This window comes from Hirundo rustica, chromosome 14, assembly GCF_015227805.2.
Source record: "Hirundo rustica isolate bHirRus1 chromosome 14, bHirRus1.pri.v3, whole genome shotgun sequence".
In the NCBI taxonomy this organism is placed as follows: Eukaryota; Metazoa; Chordata; class Aves; order Passeriformes; family Hirundinidae; genus Hirundo; species Hirundo rustica.
In genome coordinates, this window is record NC_053463.1 from 3,189,103 (window position 1) to 3,209,783 (window position 20,681).

The 20,681-nt window shown below is 40.9% G+C and overlaps 1 protein-coding gene across 2 annotated transcripts in view; it reads left to right on the forward strand.

The window, feature by feature from the left end:
* Nucleotides 1–20,681, forward strand: part of SFXN1 (sideroflexin 1) — a 40,289-nt gene that overhangs the window by 18,878 nt on the left and 730 nt on the right. For both annotated transcript variants that reach the window (XM_040078063.2, XM_040078062.1), the window contains exons 3-11: nt 8,091–8,265; nt 8,880–9,050; nt 10,006–10,104; nt 11,400–11,475; nt 12,025–12,110; nt 13,329–13,456; nt 13,960–14,009; nt 19,006–19,055; nt 19,705–19,752. In XM_040078063.2, coding sequence (XP_039933997.1) covers nt 8,102–8,265; nt 8,880–9,050; nt 10,006–10,104; nt 11,400–11,475; nt 12,025–12,110; nt 13,329–13,456; nt 13,960–14,009; nt 19,006–19,055; nt 19,705–19,752 — 872 coding nt within the window. In that variant the 5' untranslated portion in view covers nt 8,091–8,101. The remainder of the gene's footprint in view (nt 1–8,090; nt 8,266–8,879; nt 9,051–10,005; nt 10,105–11,399; nt 11,476–12,024; nt 12,111–13,328; nt 13,457–13,959; nt 14,010–19,005; nt 19,056–19,704; nt 19,753–20,681) is intronic.

Below are 20,681 nucleotides of genomic sequence, written 5' to 3' on the forward strand. Positions count from 1 at the left end.
AAAAGATATGTGAAATAGTGAAAAAGTACAGAAGAGGCCCGTGAGCACACCTGGGGCAGAGCCAAAGCTACTGCAGTTTATTGACGGGGGTTAAAACACAGGGAGCAGAAACAAGCTTGCCGCAATCGGGACTGAAATAAGAGATTGCACTAACCTTGGTTAGCAAAGGACGTTTATTTTCCTTAATGTGGAGATGAGGTGAACACGTGCGGCGCCTCTGGACCTGCCTCGTGCAGTGGGAGAGGAGGTGAAAGCAAAGCAGACAGAGCTGAGCTGGCTGCAGGGACCTCTAACATCTGGAGCTGGCTTTAATGCAGAATGATGAAATCTCTGGTCAAGTTACACGCCAAAGATGGCTCCTGTATTGAGGAGAGAGCCCCAGCAGCAGGCTCATCTCACCCAGGCTGCTGCTTTTGTTGCTAGGCTACAAGTGGGATGTACATTTATAGGCAAAAAAAAAAAAGAAAAACCAAGCATCTTGTAGTGTTGCCATACTTTGCTTTCTCCAGCATTCCATTTAGGGCTGCAGTAGGAAAAATCATGGTGCAGACAAAGATTTTTTGATTTTTTTTTTTTCCCCCCAGTGATTTAAATAGGCATTTTACTGGTAGAAGGTGCTTTGGGAAAGAAAAACTTGGCAAGTGGCTTTAGCATTTGGTGTAAGTACATTGCATCAGACTCCCAGTCATCAGCTGTGCTGCTTATTTCAAACTGTGGCAGCAAATGTTCTGCAAACAGAGAAATGCCACTGCTTACAGACCCTGATAAGTCTCACGTGTACTCTTTTCCCACCACACAAAAGTGCCTTTTTCCCCAAAAAGTCTATTTGTTCTTCCCGTTTGAACTAATTAACTGCCATGACTGACATCCCTGGAGTCGGCCTTGTGTTCCTTTCTTAGCCAGAGCAATTAAAACATGGATTTGCCTTTCCGCTGTTGCTTTGCCAATGTGTTGTAGTTTTGAAGTAGAACAGGTCACATTTTCCTAATCAGAGGGAGAATTATTTCTTGTCTTTTCTCCTAAGCCAACACAGCAGCCCTTTGGGTGGGCATTGTGAAAAATTGGGCATTGGAAAAGAAAAATCCTGAGTTTGTTCAAAGGAGCCCCAAAAAAGGAACAATGTGTTACTTGAGGAACAAAGAGGCCTAGCAGGACCCTGGAGTATTTATCTATCAAAGTGGCATGGGAAATGTTTCAGAACTCTGCAAAAACAAGCAGCCGTGGCACTTTAGTTTACAAAGAGAAGGAAGAAGAGAAGCTGTTCTCCGCATTTTATAGCAGCAGGTACTTTTCTCAACCTCATGATTTTCCAGGCTGCATCTCATTTTCTAGAACAAGGCACTGACAGCTGGACATCAGGTTGTTAAGGGACTGCTTTAAAGAATGGAGATGTAGGGTCCTAAGTGTGTCAAATGTTATTTTTGTCTCTCCCCGTGAGCCTGCACATGAAATATCAGCAGCACCTGGCTCTAACTTTTGAACTATTCCTATTCTATAGAATCCTAAAGGATTCTGTGAAGAAAGAGGTTCTGCTGTTATCTTCTATTTTTACTGGGTTTTCAGGGAAAAGCCTCACTCTTGTTCTTTAAAAAAAGAGGTCTTTGTTGCCTCTGGACGATTTTGTGAATCATTATCTGACCTGAGCACCTCTACATCACCAGAACTTTTGGGTCAAAGTCCTGGTAAAGGAAACCACAAAAGTTACACCTTTCTTTCAGCATTTATGCAGGCTGATTGGAATTCAGTTTTAGGTTGCATTACCCAGCTCATCCCGTGCTTTGTAACAGAAGGTTGCAGGTTGCAGTTTGGGAGTTGGGCACCAAGAAGTCAAATGTCACAGTGAGCATTATCACAATTATATCTGCTCTACTTTTGGAGGTGGGATTCTCTTTAGACTTCTCCCTGGGTTCACAGTTACATCATCATGAAATTTCCTTTTCTGTCACTCTAGTCCTGGTTTTAGCTGAAACTGTAAAGAAACTGATGAAAATTCTTAATTTTGGAGCGGAGTTTTTCAAGGCTTGGGTTAAAATACAAGGTGTCAGTAGCATAAGAAGATATAAATGGTTCCAAGGAAGGTGGCAAAGCTGCATTTCCTCATTTATGCACTGCTGCATGAGTTTAAGTTGCCCAGAATTTCCCAAATTATTTGCCCGTCTGGATTATTCAGTCATGCAACACACTTTAAAATAAGTGATCAAATATCTGGGTTGTTCAAAATTGAAATAAATTAAATAGTCATTGCTGCTCTTCTAGAGTTTGCTTTGGTTTGAAAAGCGGTTGCATGACCTTCAAATGTGATGTTTAATAGATGAACTTTGTAAAGCAACAGCAGAGAGTTGAACTCCTGAATACTCCTGAATCTGCATTTTGTATCATTGATGCAACTCCTACTGTTAACCTTTAAACAAGGTTTAAAGTCTTCTGCTGGCTCTGTGGAAAATCTAAATGTAGCCTTTGTACCAAAATTGTTGATCAGACTTGGTGCAGGTTTTGTATTACGTTAAGGGAGGCTGCTCTCTCTTATTCTGAAGCCCTCTATTCCCCCCAGTTAATATCAGTAGTAAACTTTAGAACATGAACTGGCAGATGATTCCATCTGATCAGAGAGGGCAAGAAATTTACAGGGACAGGGACACATTCCACTAAACCAGGGTACCCCAGGCCCTCTCCAGCCTGGCCTTGGACACTTCCAGGGATGGGGCAGCCAGAGCTTCTCTGAGCACCCTGTGTGCCTCACCACCCTCACAGGGAAGGAGGTTTTTTTCCTGATATCCATTCTAACCCTACTCTGTTTGGGTTTGAAGCCATTCCCCCTTGTCCTGTCACTCCAGGCCCATGTAAAAAGTCTCTCTCCATCTTCCCTGTGAGCTCCCTTCAGGCACTGGAAGGCCACAGCGAGGCTGAACAATCCCAATTCTCTCAGTTTTACCTCATTGGAGGAAACCACCACCATGTGTTGAGGAAAAACTTAATGAACTCACTATCAGATATGACTGAAAAAGTGGTACGTAGGAGGAGCCACACATGGATCATCAAACCTCTGTGTGGGTGCTGGGGAGACAAACAATGCCAAAAAATGTCCCTGGTCATGGGAATGCCACCCCCCGGTATTGTTCAGTCGCTGGAGCACGGCGGGGCCGGGGTTTGCCCAGCACAGCTGATGCTCAGCCAGATAATCCCACAGCATGAGGCAGGATTTAGCTGCTCTTCTCCATGGGCAGTTTGGATACAGCTGCTCTAGTTTGGAAGCTGAAGGGGCTTAGTGATATGAATGTGCCAGAGAGCATAGTCCATCCTTCGTTGCTGATTTAATTTGCTGGAGGAAACAGCCGCAGGGTTTCCAGGTACAAGTGGTTCTGTTAAATACCTTCCTAATTGATCTGTTATGGGAAATAGGGAAAATATGGATAATTTTCTCTCTTACTGCCTGTTTTTTTCCATGAGAGTCGTTAATTGTTTGACTGTGTTACGATGTCATTCTTTAGCCTTTCCAGTACTGCTGATCCTCCTGTGTGAGCATAACCTCAGAGTGACATTTCTACATGGATTATTACAACAACTGATGTGTTTGTAAAGTTCATTTTGTTTCCCAAATCCCCTGTTAATGGCTTTTTTTGTGGAGAAGAGCAATTGCTTGGGCAATCTTGCTCCTTCCATGTTAAAATTCAAGGTACTGTTGATTGAAAGTTTTATCCTATTTCAGGATTAGTTGGTATTTCCTGGAGAGCAGAAGGTTGGAACAATAAATTCAGGTGTTTACATATACAGGCACATTAATTAATTAATGGTTAGGTAGTTTGCCTTCTTTACTTGATTGTAACAAAGCAAATAGTTTTATCTTTATTGTGCTTTTGCTTTCCAGCTTCCTTGCAAACTTTCTACTTATCTCAAGGTACATACGGATTTATTTAAATTTTATTTAATCTTAATGTCCTTTCTTTTCTCTGTACCCAATTTGGTTACAGATTATGAGAACTTAAATCTTGGGCACACTTAGTACAGATGGAAAATTAGATCACTGAAAGTAGTGGAGTTCCATCCTTGCCAAAGCATTGTAGTTAAAATAATAATTAAATCTTCAGTAGTTTTATTAAAGTGCTTTTATTATTGAGTATTTAAATGCATTGTGCAAACAGCAGCACCCCTCTGAAATTGTATCTGAAAATTAAGGTGACAGGTAGGTAAAAACAGTGTTGCAGCAACTTAAATTGAGGGTGTTGCGCCTATTTCTTACAGTTTTACAGTCTCACTTTTTAAATAAAAAGTGAAACTAAATAAAAGCCATCTAGTTTATGATGACGATTCTATGGCTGTTAAACAATATGTTGATGAAACCATTTTTGTGCAGTCGCCACTTCTGCTTTATAGTTGGACATTTTGTTTTATAAGGGGATCACTTTGAAGTATACCAGCCCTTTATTAGCTCTTATTTTTGCTGTATGGGATTTATTTCCCTTTTCAGCATTTACTAACGGGGTCTGATGAGTCATGAGTAGCATCATGCACTCTCTTTAAAACAAGAAATGGGGCTTTTATGGTAGAAATGGTTTGCTGGAAGACTTCAAAGTTTTCAAGGCAGAAATTCCCTGGTTCTCTTAGGCACTGTTGTAACAGGTCTGTGATTCAGAGTCCCGTGACTGGCAAACTCAGCCACCTTTTTTACTTTATGCAAGTTTTATGTGTCTCCAAATCGTATTATTCTCAACTTTTTTATGCTCTCCTGTGTGTGTGACATCTGCTCTTTCCCTGTGGGCATTGGTGGTCTTGTCTGGTTTATTTTACATTCTTTAGAACAGCATTGTTCCTACTTAACAGCTCAAAGGGCAAGTCAGCCACATCACTGAGAGAAGAAAATGGGTTTCTGTACTTAAATAGCTGTCACCTAGAATTTAAACCCCTTTTTACAGGAGATCTAACTTTTTGCAGGGTTGCCAGCTCTCCTACCCCCATCCCATGCAGGACTGAAGGCTCTGTGTCCTTCATTAACATTAGTAATAGTGAAATCCATATTCTCTATTCCTGTCTTTCTAAACAGACACAGACATTTCAAGCATGACTTTTTGTTGTAGCACGTGAATTAATGGATGTTTTCCATTTTCCTGCTAGGCTGCTTTTCTTGCTGCTGCAGCAGCACTAACCCTGTTTTGTAGATTTACAAGGAGAAAGAGAGACCAAAATAGCCTGTGCTGACCTGTCTCTGGTAGCTGAGTCTGTCTAGGCTGGGTAACAGCAGGGGGAAAGGCATGGAAACATCTGGGGAATCTGTTCCAGGGCTCAGGCACTGCCCAGGGGAGAAGTTGTGCTTCCTGTGCAGGGGGAATTGCTGGGTTCAGTCCCTGCCCGTTCCTCTGGTGACATTGCTGGGCCTGGAGCAGAGCCTGGGCTCTGCCTGCTCTGTCCCTCCCTGCACCCAGGGACACCCAGGGACACCCAGGGCTGAGAGCCCCTCTCAGCTGGGCCACCTCTCAGCCTTTCCTGGGCACAGAGATGCTCCAGGCCCTTCCTCAGCTCCACAGCCTCCGCTGGCTCCAGGAGCTCCAGGTCTCCATGTCCTGAGCATCCAGAGCTGGACACAGCACCCTGGAGGTGCTGAAACCCCCAAAGGGTTGAGCAGAGAGGCAGGATTACTCCCTGACCTGCTAAAAATGCTCTTCCCAATGCACCCCAGGATCCTGTTGGTGTTGGTGGTCACCAGGACGCTCTGCTGGTCATGGAGAGCTCGTTTTCCTGCAGGACTCCAGAGCTGCTCTCCAGCAGGTCACCCCAGCCGTGCAGCTGCAGGGGTTTATTTCCCTCCAGTACAATCTTCCTGCTGCATTAGCTTCCTGCCAAGGTAGTAAATTCCATCAGCACACTTGGGTCAAGGAACATCAGAGCAGACACGGAGTAGATGAAGTGGGGAGGGGACAAGACAGGATGTGAACGTGTTTAATCTCCTGTGTTCTGAACATTCACCTTTTCTGATTGTTTCAGACTGAAAGAATCCTGAATTGAACCATCTGCAGTGACGGCAGATCCTTAATGTTTAGTTTTCTTATTACTGAGGGACTTGGGTTTGTGGACAGAGGTATCAGAAGTAAATAAAGGGAATTCCCAGAGAACTCAGTACTGTATATTCTAATCAGGGTGATAAGAAATAACTATCCAGAATGAAAAGAGAGAAAAAAGCTTCTATGGATGCGCTGCTTTATTGAGCATTTTTTAGACAGCTTTAACTAGATTGTCATAAGCTATCTTAAAGCAGCTTTAATCTTTCTTAATGAAACAGATAATTTAATTATAAAAACATTTACACTTGAACTTTCCTGCAAATAAGGGAAGCAGTCACAGAACAAGTTGCCAGCCCTAATGTCCTGATTTTTATCATTTTTGTTGGAAAAGAGGATTTGAATAAATGAGTGCCTTCATAGGGCTTTACAAAACCAGCAGTTCCCATTTTAGACCAGAAGATGGACCAATAATTCACAACATAGCCCTGTTCACAGGAGGGTGTTTTTAATGGCAAAGCAATAAGAAAAGGAACAGAAACCTAAGGAGCATCTCCTCTTGAGATGCTCTGCATGAGAAATCTGTTCTCCAAATCTGTCCTGAGCCTATTTTCATTTCCATGATCTCTGTTCATCCTGCAGCATGTCTGGTTGAGGGATGTGCACATGAGAATAATCCTGCTAATAAGCAGTGCTGTACAATGATGAACATAACAGTGAGGGAAATGTGAGTGGATAAAGGGGAAAATATTAGTTTCCCCTACTGTACCAGATTTATTAGCATTCTGGTATCATAGAATCACAGAATTGCTTGAGTTAGGAGGTACCCTAAAGATTATCCAAAAATGGATCTTCATATGTTTATATATTTATATATATATATTTGTATATATATTTATTTATAAATATATAAACATATAAATATGTAATTATATAGATCCAATTTCTTTCTACCATTTGAACAAGCCTTATTTGGAGGAAGATTTTTTTTTCACTGTTTGCTGAATATGTTGCAGAAATTTCTTTTAAGAAGTTAAAGTTAAAATCCATATACTTGTGCTATGGAGGGTCTGTCCTTTTTCCATTAAATATTGAAGTAAACTTAGTCATCCTGAAATAATTTTTACTTTTCTGGGTTTTATGCCCCATAAATTCACAACTCTTCAGGGTCCTTCATTGTAGTTCTTTAACCATCTTTGAAGTATCATTAGGAGATCTGGTCATGTGTTCATAATAGAGCAAATTGTTGCATTATATAATCTCTGTTTTGTTAAAACATGGATTTAGAGAAACAACATTTATTAAAATAGATTGGTGGGTTTGCATTCCTAATTTTTGGGTTGCTTTGCTCTGCCAGAGAAGTTAACTGGATGTTATTAAATGTTTCATCTGTCACTGCACTTTATAGCACTTCAGGCATCTCTTGAAATAGTTGATTTCTCATTCTCTTCAATACATTATTTTCAATAAACAATAATTCATCACTGAAGTAGAGCGCTTTCTGATTAGTGCATTATTGTTTGGTATGTCTGTTTATTAATAAACTTCTGTGCTTCCTGTGCATCTGCCTCATCCTCAGGTATTTGTACAAATGTAATAAATAATGAGAACTTAAATCTTGGGCACACTTACTACAGATGGAAAATTAGATCACTGAAAGTAGTGGAGTTCCACCCTTGAAAAGCATTGTAATTAAATAATAATTAAATCTTCAGTAGTTTTATTACAGTGCTTTTATTATTGAGTATCTGAATGGATTGTGCAAACAGCAGCGCGCCTCTGAAATTGTATTTAAAAATTAAGGTTACAGGTAGGTAAAAATAGTGTTGCAGCAACTTAAATTGAGAGTGTTGCACCTCAGTTTCACAGTCTCACTGTTTAAAAAATAGTGTTGTATAATAAGTAATGTATAAACATTTTGGGACACTGAACACAGAAGCATTTCTCTAGACTTACCCCTTTAAACCTCCATTCTGCAAATCTGGTGTTTGTTCCCTGTTTTTTTTACTCTAAATGTGGCCACTTTTCATCTTGCAGGTTCTAGATACATTAGGAAATGAGTAGAGTTTTGAATTGCAAATGTTGATGTTTTCTTGGCAGAGCTTTTGAAGATGGCACCAGATATCCCATTAAATATTAACATCAAGGAGCCCCGGTGGGATCAAAACACTTTTCTTGGACGAGCCAAACACTTCTTCACTGTAACAGACCCCAGGAATATTTTGTTATCTAATGCCTCACTGGAAAATGCAAGGAAAATTGTGCATGATTACAGGTATGACATTGACTACTTCTGCTACTGGCCTCAGAAAGTCCAGGTTAGTGTGATAAGTACATGGTGATATATATAAAAGGAAATACTTAAAACACTGTGTTCATTGCAACACTTCTTATTCCCACTTCAGAGCTTGAAACCCTTTTATTTTTAATCAAATCTGCTAATGGATGGGGAAGTTATGCTCCTCTTAAGGGTTCTGAAATACAGAAGACTCTAGTTCTGAAAGCAGATAATATGACAACGAAGCTTAAAATTCCCTCTTATATGTTTAGCATTTGGAGTAATTGGTTTCTTAAATACTCTCAAAGTGAATTTTCATAGTTTCACACTAAAGACCTCAGAGATTTTGGCTCTACATTTTAAGCTCTAAAACCTAGTGTAGATTTGAGTAAATAGACTCAGCCAACATGACCACTGCTGGGAGTTTTAATTCTTCTTATTTCACCAATCCATTTAAAAGCTGAAGAATCTCTACAAGCTTATTTGAGAGTCTAGATTAGTTTAGGGTGAACATCCCCAAATCCTCTGATGCCACATTGCTCACGGGAGTTTGCAGCATTTCATAACAGTTGTGCTTTTTGCTGTTGTACTGTTTCTTAACCTGTCCCAAGACAAGGTATTGTGGCACCTGGCTTGACAGAAGATGAGTTGTGGAAAGCAAAATACATCTATGATTCAGCCTTTCACCCAGACACTGGGGAGAAGATGGTCCTGATCGGCCGAATGTCTGCCCAGGTCCCCATGAACATGACTATTGTAGGCTGCATGATGACCTTTTACAGGTGAGAGATGGCAATAAAACACAGAAAACAATTGCCTGCGAATTAGAGGAGTGAAAGTCGATGTTATTGTCAAAAGATTCATTGTAAATATTTTTGAATGTGAAATTTTGCTTGCTTTTCCTCTTCTCTCCCCTCATTCCCTCATGCTGATTAATGGTTCTTTCTAGAAGTAGTTTTGAGATAAGCCCTTAGCCCTTCTCCTTCATCATCCCACTTTCCCTCAAACTGGGAAATGTTCCAAAATCCCATCTCTGTGGAGGACAAAGAGAGGGAGATCCCTGGGAATCTCCAGCCTTACTGGCACACGGGATGTTTTGTCTGCCCTGTGAGTACTCGGAATGCTTCCATCCATTGGTTGTGGAATTTCTGCAACTCCCCTGTGATCCCTGCCTTTCCTTGTGGTTCTGGAATCTCCAGGACAGCGAATCCCACTGGAGCAGAGCCAGTGCTCTCTTAGCAGCCTCGATGTTAGAAACACTTTTTGACACAGGATGTGGGAAGTGGTGAGAGCTCAGGAAACAGCAGCAGCCGTTTGGATGCTGGGATTGTACAAACTCCTGACACACACCCCAGTTTTGGATGGTGTTTATAAAACACGTGTGTGCTTTAAATTGCAGTCAAGAATATGAATCAGACCCCCCAGCACAGCTGCCCATTCCCAAGCACTGCCTCCTGTCAACTGCTTGTTCTGTTATTATCTGTAACACCTAGAGAAGCTCTCTACCTTTTCTTTGCATTGTCATTCAGGTTCAAAACTAGGTGATTTTTAAATTTTTCTTCTAGAATAACTCCATCAAGTCAGTATCTCACTGACTGTATTGTTTCATTCAAATAAGCAAGAACTTCTGCATGGTTACTGCTTGCTGTGGCTTTTCCAGATTTGTCGTCATTTTCTTGTGCTGTTAATTCAACTGTGAGTTTAGTAATTATAATTACAATTGTTTCTCTTTTCAAGGACAACACCAGCAGTGCTTTTCTGGCAGTGGATCAACCAGTCCTTCAATGCTATAGTAAATTACACAAACAGGAGCGGGGATGCCCCAATCACTGTCAGGTCAGGCACTGAACCTCATAATTCTGATGAGTTTAGAAGTTGCTCTCTGATGTACTTGAACATGGTTGTGCATTAAAGTTTGAGGTGAAACAAGGATAAGTTTTTCCACCTGTACTAATTATTAATCTCATGTGCACAGAGGAGAAGTCTGACAATGGCAGAGCCAAGAACTCCATTTCTGCCGTTAAAGACAAGCTTGAGCACATTGGTCAAGAGCACTTAGTGCAGGATTTAACAGGAGTCTATGTTTCATGGCTCAGTCAACCATTTGCAAGTTTTCCTCCTCAGTTTGGTGTCCTACCAGGATATTTCTATGTTGATATTTTGTGGGGACCTTTAGTTGTGTCACTGTGCCACCTTCTCAGTGCCTGCACACACCACACTGAGGGTTCATTTCCAAAAAGAGATTCCTTCAACTGGTCTGTACTTGTTTCTGCTTGATGTTTAAAAAAGAGACTACATAGATGCAGAAAGCGAGAAATCTCAAACTAAAAGAGGGTAAAATTAGGTTAGATAAACAGAAAAAATCTTCCTTTGTGAGGCCCTGGCACAGTTACCTAAGGAAGCTGTGGCTGCCCCTGGATCCCTGGAAGCGCCCAAGGCCAGGTTGGACAAGGCTTGGAGCAATCTGGGATAGTGGAAGGTGTCCCCATGCAGGGGGTGGGATGGGATGAACATTATGGTTCCTCCCAAACCATTCTATGATTCTATGAATAGAAAACTGGAATTGCAGTACTTGATTTTCTGGTTTTGGGGCTGACTTTGCTTAAAGATGTCTGGGAGCAAACTGTGGATTCCAGCATATAGAGACACCTCCTAGCTGGGAAGTATGTAAAGTGTGGTTTGGGGCAGGTTGGGTTGGATTTGAATGTTTGCAGCCTAGCTGGTCTGTGTGTATGGGGTTTGGTATGGTTTATTTTAATTACTATTATAGATGTGGCCTTGGAAATCCAAACTGATTTTACTAGGTTAAGCAATTAGGAAATTAAATAAAGAACTAACCCTTCAAGGTGTTCATTCAGATACATGAGAAAATGCTGAACAGGCAGCAATGCACAACCTGCAGAACCTGATTCAGTATTACAATGGGGCTGGAATATGATTTTTACTGCTAGTGAAATAAAAGTGTTCAATTCAGTGTCCCATTTAGATCTTCCATCCCCACCTTATTGCAGTAACACAAGAAGGCCTATTTAACTTCTGGGGGGGCATAACCACTTGTGTAAAATGTAATTGTTTTTCAAAGTGACACCAATGTATCTGTGCATGTGCAAACATTTTCATTTCTCTTTCAGCCAGCTGGGAACAGCCTATGTTTCTGCTACCACAGGTGCTGTCGCAACAGCCTTAGGACTCAATTCACTAGCAAAGGTATTGCTGGTATTTTTTTCTATTCTTACTGAACTGTGATATCCTGTGAGAAGCTCACAGCTCATTTCTCCTCTGGTGTGTCTGTGCCATGCACAGCTCCCACTGTGGAATTGTTATGGCTGCTCCTTTCTTTAGGTCCCAACTTTATTTTTTCCTCTTGGAGATGGGTTTATGCATATCTGTCCAACAGCCCATGTTTGGTTCACGCAGACTCTATCTAATAAGGTGCCTTTTTCCCAGTTTCTTTTTTCACCTTTCAAGGCATCTAATAGCACTTGAAAATTAATTTGAGTGTAATTACATTTCCCTGTGATGCTACTAAATTCAGAATGGTTTCACCACTCTCCTGCTGCTGCTCGCTCTGGAGAGAAGCATTTATGACTTATTTCTTGTTTGAATCTTCTTTTAACTCTCCCCCACCCGTGAGTTTTCACTGAATTTTAATGTAAAGGAAATAAGTCTGGTCTGTCATTAGCAGATGAAGCATTTCAATAAAGACAATGATTAAGTACATTTTATTTTCCTTTTTTTCCCCTGTGTGTTTTCCAGCGCGTCTCGCCTCTGATAGGGAGGTTTGTTCCTTTTGCTGCTGTTGCTTCTGCCAACTGCATCAACATTCCACTAATGAGACAAAGGTAGGAAAAAGAACAAAGATCACTCATGCTGGAAGAAAAGATGTTGCTCAGCTGGTAGATCAGCAAGTTACTAAATAAAGCACGTTTTGTATCTTTAGCTTGTTTCAGAACCTTGCAAAAACCTCATGTGTGAGGTTTTGGCTTGTTTGTAACAGGTATAAAACAGAACATGCTCATTCTCTTCAGATAAATACCCAAAGAATTCTTCTGTCTTGGGTCTCAGAAAACCAACTACTGGTTCCTTCAAAACTTTGGTCACATGGACCTTTGAATACCAGCTACACTTTGGAAAAACACAGTCGTTTCAAAAATGGTGCTTGAAATCCCACCTGCAGAACTTAGTCATAGAAGTCAGGCTCTGCAGTTCTGTTTAATCATCGAGGTGACAAAAATACGCAGTTTGTCAGAAACAAACTTTTTTTCTGTGTTGTGATTTGACTAGGGATAGGAATAGTAGTAGGGAAAAGCAAAATACAAGGTTATAGGCAGAAAAGGAATATTTCTTTATATTTACAGTGGAAATTCATCTGTGGTAGTATTTTATCTTTTATAAAATCTGAATAGAAGAATAAAGGCAGCCCTCAGGATATTTGCTGTTCTCTCTGCTTCTCCCAGTATGAGTTTAACGCCTAACCCTGCACTTGAGCAAAATAACTAATAGAGAATAATGCAGTTACAGAAACACTGTTTTGCTTGTGCCTCCTTTTATACTTTCAAGAGTGTTCTTTGTGGTTGAAATGATAGCTCAGACTAGAAGGCCAGGGGGGAATTTTCACAGAGACTTCTGTTTCACCTCAGTGAAAATAATCTTCCTGTGTTCCGTGAGCTGTTAGATAGGACAGACACCACTTCCAGAGCAGTCCAGAAACTTCCACTTTTCTGAATTAATGTGTAAAGGGACCTCTCCCTACTGTGGAACACAGAGAAAGCACATCTCCTTTCTTCCCCCTTGGAATGATGTGACCAGACTCAAGCAGCAGATTGCTGTTGCAAATACTCAGTTGGTAACTTCTCAATGTGTTTTTTCTTGACCTTCTCTGCCTTTTGAAATTGTTTTTTGTGCCAAGGAGTGTTACAAACAGACTCACTTGGAATATAAAATCAAACACACAATTCTTACAGCTGACAATTTTAAGGGACAAAGATAAGATGACAAAAAAATATGAAAAAATAAGTTCATATCCATCACTGCTTTATTTTTTACCCCTTATTCAACAGGGAACTCCAGTTTGGAATTCCTGTCACGGATGAGGATGGAAAAAGAGTGGGTGATTCATCCAAAGCAGCTCAGCAGGCAATCACCCAGGTGGTGATATCCAGGATTCTGATGGCTTCTCCTGGCATGGGTAAGGATGAGTCCTGTGCAGTCCTGGTTAGCAGTTCCTGCTGTGAGAAGGAGATTCAGTTCCATCCAAGTGATTTTCTACAGGGTCCAAATTACCTTACAGTTCCCCAGGCAGCGTTTGCCTTTCTGTGAAGAACTTCCCCAGGGAAATGTGGAAACATCCTCAGCGTGTTACACTGAACCGCAGCAGGAAACCTCCTGGGATGTTTGTGCAGAAAAGATACAGATGTCAAAGGAATGGGAGGAGATTCCACTTGCTTGGAGTTGGTTTATGTTCTCTAAATGCCAAATGACTGACCTCAGGTTCAGTTATATTTGAAATTGCAGGTTTTGCTTATTGCGAGAATTCACCTTTGGAAATACCAGCTGGCAATGTGAAATGAGAACTGAGTGAATGAGAAAAGGCTGTGAAAATTGTATTATGGTATTAATTCAACTAAACAGAAAATGAAAACAAAGTGCCTTTCTCTCCAAGGTTAATGTCTTTTTTAATTTTACTTGCAGCAATTCCTCCCTTCATAATGAATACCCTGGAAAAGAAAGCCTTTTTAAAGGTTAGTCTTAGATAATCTATCTCTGTGTATTTCATATCCTAAGCTAATATTTTAATGAATTTTAAATACTTCCTGAATCTTCTTATTTGCCTCCCAAACACTGTGGGAGGACATCCCTGTAGAACTTGCTTTACAGCTGTCACTTTCCTTCCGCTTTCTTAGAGATAACTTGGTTCTTTTTGTCACAGTGCAAGGTAACTGAGAAAATAGGAACATTCTTGTTACTTTTATAATTGTTCTTAGAATGCACATTTCCTCCTGTGAAGGAAACCTTCCTTGTACTGAGTCTTGGAATACAATTTATTGGGGAAAAAAAAGAACATTTTAATAATGCTGGTTTTCTCAAGATAGCAATAAGGAGGCTTTGCTTACCAGCTGCAGTAGCAACCTGAGTTTGGAAACAAAAATGATGGTAAAAATCTCTCTTGAAAATGATCCTTTAAAATTTACTGGATGTAAAGTGCAGAGTAGGCATAGAATGGGCATTCTTTAGCAAATATTACTTATTTCCTGTATTCTTTTTATGCCAATGTAGTGTGAAGTCAAACCCCTGATGTTGCTAAATCCATTACCAACATCAACATTCTGCACTGTGTGTGCATGAGGAGGTAAAGAGCAATAATGGAATTAGTTACAGGGTTGTCTAACATGAGATAAATAATATTCAGGTGAGAAACCCTTCAATTCTTTACCAGTAAAGGGAGTTTCATCCTCACTGCTGATATCATTGATTTAATTACTTGGTAGCTCCAGGCAAAGCCTCTGCCTGTGAGACCCGCCCAAGAAGCCTAAGAAAATGTCTCCTTCCTGTTAGAAAAAATTAGGAAAAAAAATCATGGCATGGTCTCCAGACCCTGCCTTGGAAAAGTTTGTGTGGGGACAAGGAGGACAAGCAGGAAAAGATTTTGTTTGGAATGGTTTCCCTAAGATAAAGCTTTCTAAAGTGTTTAAATTTTATCTCTGACTGTTTCTGCCCTTTGTGTCTCTTGTGCAGAGTGAGATTACCCAGTTAGACACCCCATTTGAAAGTGTTTCTGTATTTATAAGGCAGGAACAGATTGTCTGGGGTAACTGTGGCTGCCCCATCCCTGGAAGTGTCCAAGGCCAGGTTGGAAAGGGCTTGGAGAAACCTGGGATAGTGAAGGGGGTGGAACTGGATGATCTTTAAAGTCCCTTCCAACCCAAACTGTTCTGTGATTGTCTTCCAGTCTTAAAACTTCTTTTTCCCTAAAGTGCTTTGCTACCCTCCCACTTGTTAACAGAAAACACTTTTGCTCCCAGTGTAAAAACAGGAAATGTGGCATTTGAGTTTCAGGGAAAAAAATCAGTTAGTGCTGCTTTTATCTCCTGGAAGAAGTGAGCCTGCAGGGCATCCAAACACACCACAACCTGTGATACTGTGATGTTCCTGAGAATGCATGGTCTGGAAAATTAACCCTTGTTAAAAATAAAAAAAAATTAGGGAAAAAATTATTTTGTGTGTATTCGACATGTGAGAAATGTCACAAAGCCATTGCCTCAGCTGACCAGTACATGACATTTGTGAGGAAGCTGCAGCAGTCCTCAGGGTCTGGAGGCAAATACCTGTTGGTTTTGCGTGGTGTAATCAACATGAGGGTGTTGTGAATTTTTCAGATCAGCCAAAACGAGCGATTTCTGCAGTGACTACTCAGTGGTCTCTGGTACCACCCTCACCGTTTGTGCTCACCTTTCCTCTCCCTCAGCCTCAGAGACTGAATCCAGGTGAAACACTGCTCTGCAGGCAGCCAGTGGTAACACCTGGTAGAGATTAGCATTAAACCCATTAAGGAATGAGCTGCATTTTTAACAAGCAGCTTCTGCGTGTCCTCGTGGAGTTTGAGAAGCACCATCCCATCCCAGCACCATCGCCACACTGCTTTACTAACTCCATACCCTCGGCCTCTGCTTCACTGCCACTCTTGGAAATAATTCCTGGCTGCTTGCCAAAGCCTATTAAGCAACACACAAGGCCAAAAAAAAATAGGCAAATGATAAAAGAAGTTAGAAAGCTGGCCTGCCGTAAGACAGAGAGAAGGAAATGCTCCTGGAATGTTGGTCTGAGAGCAGCCTGTCATCCTGTGATATTTGGGATGAGATGTAGGTCATGTAGCCCAGCTCATCCCCCACGTTCCCACAGTGTTTTGCACCAAGACATTGGTGTGAATTAACAACATTCCCAGAAGTAATTGCTAGAAGATGCCTCAAGAAGGTTCTTAGAACACAGGCACGTATTTACTGCTTCAAAAAGAAGGTGCCTTGAAAAAGTATTTTTATCTGTAGAAGTGCTTTTGCCATAGCTTTCAGCAGCAGCTTTGGAGCCTGTTTATGTAATGCAGCCCAGCAGTAATTGATTAGGCTGCATAATGTCTGTTTTCATTATCCCTGAGGCCTTGCTCCTGACCAGCTCTGTGCAGAACCAAGTTATTTTACCACTGCAGTAAGAGGAGCCATAAAGAGTCTTGTCCTGAAGCACAGGGTTTATAGATTTTATTTACTTACAGGTAACTTTTCTCCTAAAGAAATAAATTGGGTTTTTTCCATAGAAACTTAGGAAAATTCCAATCAACGCTAAAGTTTTAGTTTATAATATTACTCTTACACAGCCTTATCTACAGTTTCTCTTCTGTTCTGCACATTGTATTAACATCCAAGTTGATTCTAGAAGTTTCCTTATATATCCTTGAAACCAGCTCCTTGGGATCTTTAAATCTGCAACTGAAGTCTGCATTCAAAATGGTTACAAAACCAGAACACAGAGCCTTTTCCTTCAAGCATTGTTCTTGAATGTCTTATACCCTGAAGTCCTCCATACATTCCTAATTTCACTGTCATTTCATTTATTTATTTTTTTGGAGACAGGCATAGCTGGCCTGGGAAAGCTGACAGATTTTTAGATCCAATGAAGAAAGGAGGCAGTTAGAGAAAAGCTGATTCTCCTTATGGCTTTTGTTTGCTTAATTATCATTTCTACATTTTCTCTGTTTGCACTAACCACTAAAATGTCACAAAGACATCTGGAAATTAAATCCTAATTCATTGGGAACTGCCTTCTTCCGGAGTTAAATGATAGTTCTCTAACACAGTGAATTCTTCTGCTCTTTCTCCATTTTCTCTCTTTGTGGGGGTGTGCAGCCTGCATTTGCATTTTGTTTTATTGTTTTATGTTGTTCCCCGGGCAACTCCAATTCTTAATTCTGACCTCCCAGTGTTACTTTTTCCTCACCATCCTTCTGGATTAGTGCAGCCTGGTAACATTCGTGAAAAATAAAGACTGTAATTCAGATCAAGTTGGTAAAAAATGTTCCAGCACATAAACTCCATGTTCTGTATGGATTCTGTGTTAGACACCTCTCTCTCTCTCAGAATCAATAACTAACTCTGACAAAGGCATGAAACCATTTATTGTTCTCAGGGCACCTTCCAACAGCCTTTTCAGTTATAAAATTGTATTTGGGGCTTTTCAGTTATGTACCTTGAGTCCCACACCCCCTGCAATGCACAGCATCCCCCTCCTTCCCTTCTCAGAGACAGTGCAGGGTTTGGCTTGTGTTCACCACCTCTTGGCATGCACTCTCCCAGGGTATGAAATGAAAATTTGGGGTGAATTTATCTCAGCTGAGGGTCAGATGGAAGTGTTTAGAGAAAGCCAGAACAGCAGAGCTCTGCTGCCTTCACTCTTCACTCTTCTTGCTGTCGTTGTCTGTCCCCATTTGTTATCTCTTGTTGCAGGTTATTGCTGAATTGCACAGTTCTTCCTGCACTCATTTCTGGATTACAGATTGACTTAATGAAAAAAAAAAAAAGAATTAAAGAAAAGAGAAGCAGTCTTCCACATTGCTTCTTCTCCCTCAGGCTCTGGAGAAATTTTACCCCACACAGGCTCATTTTTCCTGCCTCAGATACTGCTGTGACCTTCCTCAGCCCTGAGCTTTTTCCTCCTGGGCTTTCTACATTTCCTTTGTCCATTTCTACTCTCGGACAGTGCCCAACTTTTTCTCACCATTTTCCCCTCTAACTTCTGTATCTTGAGAAATTCTTCTTGCAGAAACAAACATCATCTTCACTGAAAACATCGTCCGCTGTATCAAGTGATTTTTACCTTGTGAGCTGTTTTGTTTTAAAGTTCCCTTTGTGTGCTAATGGCAGCTGTGTCTGTCCTGCTCTCAGTGGAGGAAGAGGCAGCAGTGTCCACTGAACAGCTCTGGGTTTACTTCATTAGTAATGAATTTCAACTAAAACTCTACCAATGAGAGAGAGTGGATTCCTAAATAATTTTAAAAGCCTGCAAAAAATATTCTTGGCATATATTCAAGTTCTGCAAAAGTTACAGAATTAATGAGGCATGTGGGTTATGTGTTGCTTTCTCAGCTTTGTTTTCCCAACTCTTCTTTCCTTCAGTATGAGGTGAACTCCTGTAGAACTGGAGTGTTTCTGCAGGGACAAGTTCTTGCACATCAGGGGAAATCATACAGCAGGAGAAAGGGCGAAGAGGGGCAGATTTACATCTCCCTTATTCGTGGCTGGTGGCTCTAGTTGCAGGTTAAAACCTTTTGATGCCACCAAAGGGAAGGAGCTGTAACCAGACTGAGCTCTTGCTTGGGATGCCTGGGCAAAATTCCCTGTGCCCTGCAGAGGTGTGGCAGCACCGCTCCAAATTTCAGCTCTGTTGCTGCTTTGGGTTTGTAAGAATCAAAGGCCCAGGAGCTGGTCCTGAGTCAAAGAGCTGCACACTCATTGGAGTTCCTAAGGGAATCTTACTCAGGATCGCTGTGCACATTGATTCCCCAGGGAATTTCCGTGCTGATTTCCAAAGGGATTTGGCTCTCAAATGAGCTCAGCATGAAGCCACGCTGGTCAGGCTTTTGCCTTCACATCTCAGAGTCCTTTAGGTGCAATCTGTCTTATAACAAGAATTCCAGGAAGGTGAGAAGCGGGAAGATTCCAAACTCACTGTGTGTGATTTTGTTTTCAACAGAGATATCCTTGGATGAGCGCTCCCATTCAGGTTGGATTAGTTGGACTCTGGTGAGTAGTTTCTTTGGGTTGGGTCTGCTATCTTAAGAGATACTTGTAGGGGTTTTGAGAATGCAGCAATATTTGCCCTTTTTTTAAGGAAAAAAGGTTGAGAGAGTTACTGAGGGCACAGCAGTTATTTCCATCTCTGTAACTGGTAAATGTCATGTTAAAAACTAAAAAGCCGTTAGCAGGGAAGAAGCTGCCAAGAAAAGCGGAGGGAAGGAGAAAGGGAGTGGCAAAAAAAGGAATGTGGCAGTTTGATTAGAAAAGATGCTTTGGCTGCTACCTCTGAACAGTCAGTGGAATCTTATCCTGGAGGTCGATGAATTCTCAAAACATTTGGTTAATAGGGTTTAATTTGCTGTGTTCTGGCATTTTCTGTTGTCCTTTACCTGAAGGTAAAACACTGTAAGGACATCAAATGGTAATTTTAGACAAATTTTGGAGTGTGGTATTGAAACATTCAATGCTATTTGTAGGTAAATGATTTCATGAGGTACAATGCAGTGAGAAATAAAAGTTCCATAGCACTTTGTAGAAGTGTACACACTTCGCTGTGTAGAGAAAACAAAAAAGTATTTTACCTAAATCATGCATTAGATTTTTGAATTCTATTTTAGCACCCTAAATATTGTAAACCTGGTTTTGTCTCCTCTAGTCTTGTGTTTGCAACTCCCTTGTGTTGTGCACTGTTTCCTCAGAAAAGGTGAGTGCTGCTGTGAATTATTCTCACTTTAATGTTATTCCAGATCCAGTCATGGTGCTGTGCACAGACACAAACACGAGGTCATTGCCTGCTCAAGCACAGTTTTAATTCCCATATAATATAACAAAGGTGATAAACAAGAGAATATACAGAAAAGCAATAACTATGTTATTCATCAGTAATATATAATAGTTGTTTACAAACCCCAGCAGCTCAAGATGAGTTCTACACAATATATTCATGTCCAGTAAGGTTATGGATGCACTAAATACAGTCAGAGCCCATTTTATTTTCAGCTGGAAACTCTTCTAGTTACACAGAACAGCACTGGACTATCTGTGCTCATTTTTTATTTGAGTAATATTTTTCAAGACTTTTTCATCAATACAGACATAGTACTGAAAGCTGTCTTAGAAACAATATTCATTATAGCTGAAATCATTGAAATCTGAACAAGTTGCTTAACAAAAAGCTTAGCTCAATTTGGTATGTAGTATGGACAGGACCTTAAATCCAGCTGTCCCTCCCATTTTAATAGTGGTTGTCTAAACTCAACAAGCTGCCAGCTGTACCTTAAACATCCAAGCTTGAGCTGAGTCCATTAAAATGCTCAACAATTAAGGCAGCTTTTGACTTCCAGAAAACAATAGCCAGTTCTCAGCGTTGTTTGAGAACAACAAAGCTGCCTGACACCATCTGTCTCCCTGCTTGGCCTAGGACAGGGAACTGTGGTAAACAAGTGTCACTAGGCTACCTGGAGATGACTTGACAAACCAACCCAGCACACACGCTGCAGTTCTTGATTTCAGCCAGGCCTCTCCAGTTCAGAGGAAGATTAGACCTTGAACTGTGCTCAGCAAACTGCAGCTGTTCAAATGACCGGGCAGCTTAATTCACTTTATTGTGAACCAGCTCTCATAAAAACAAAC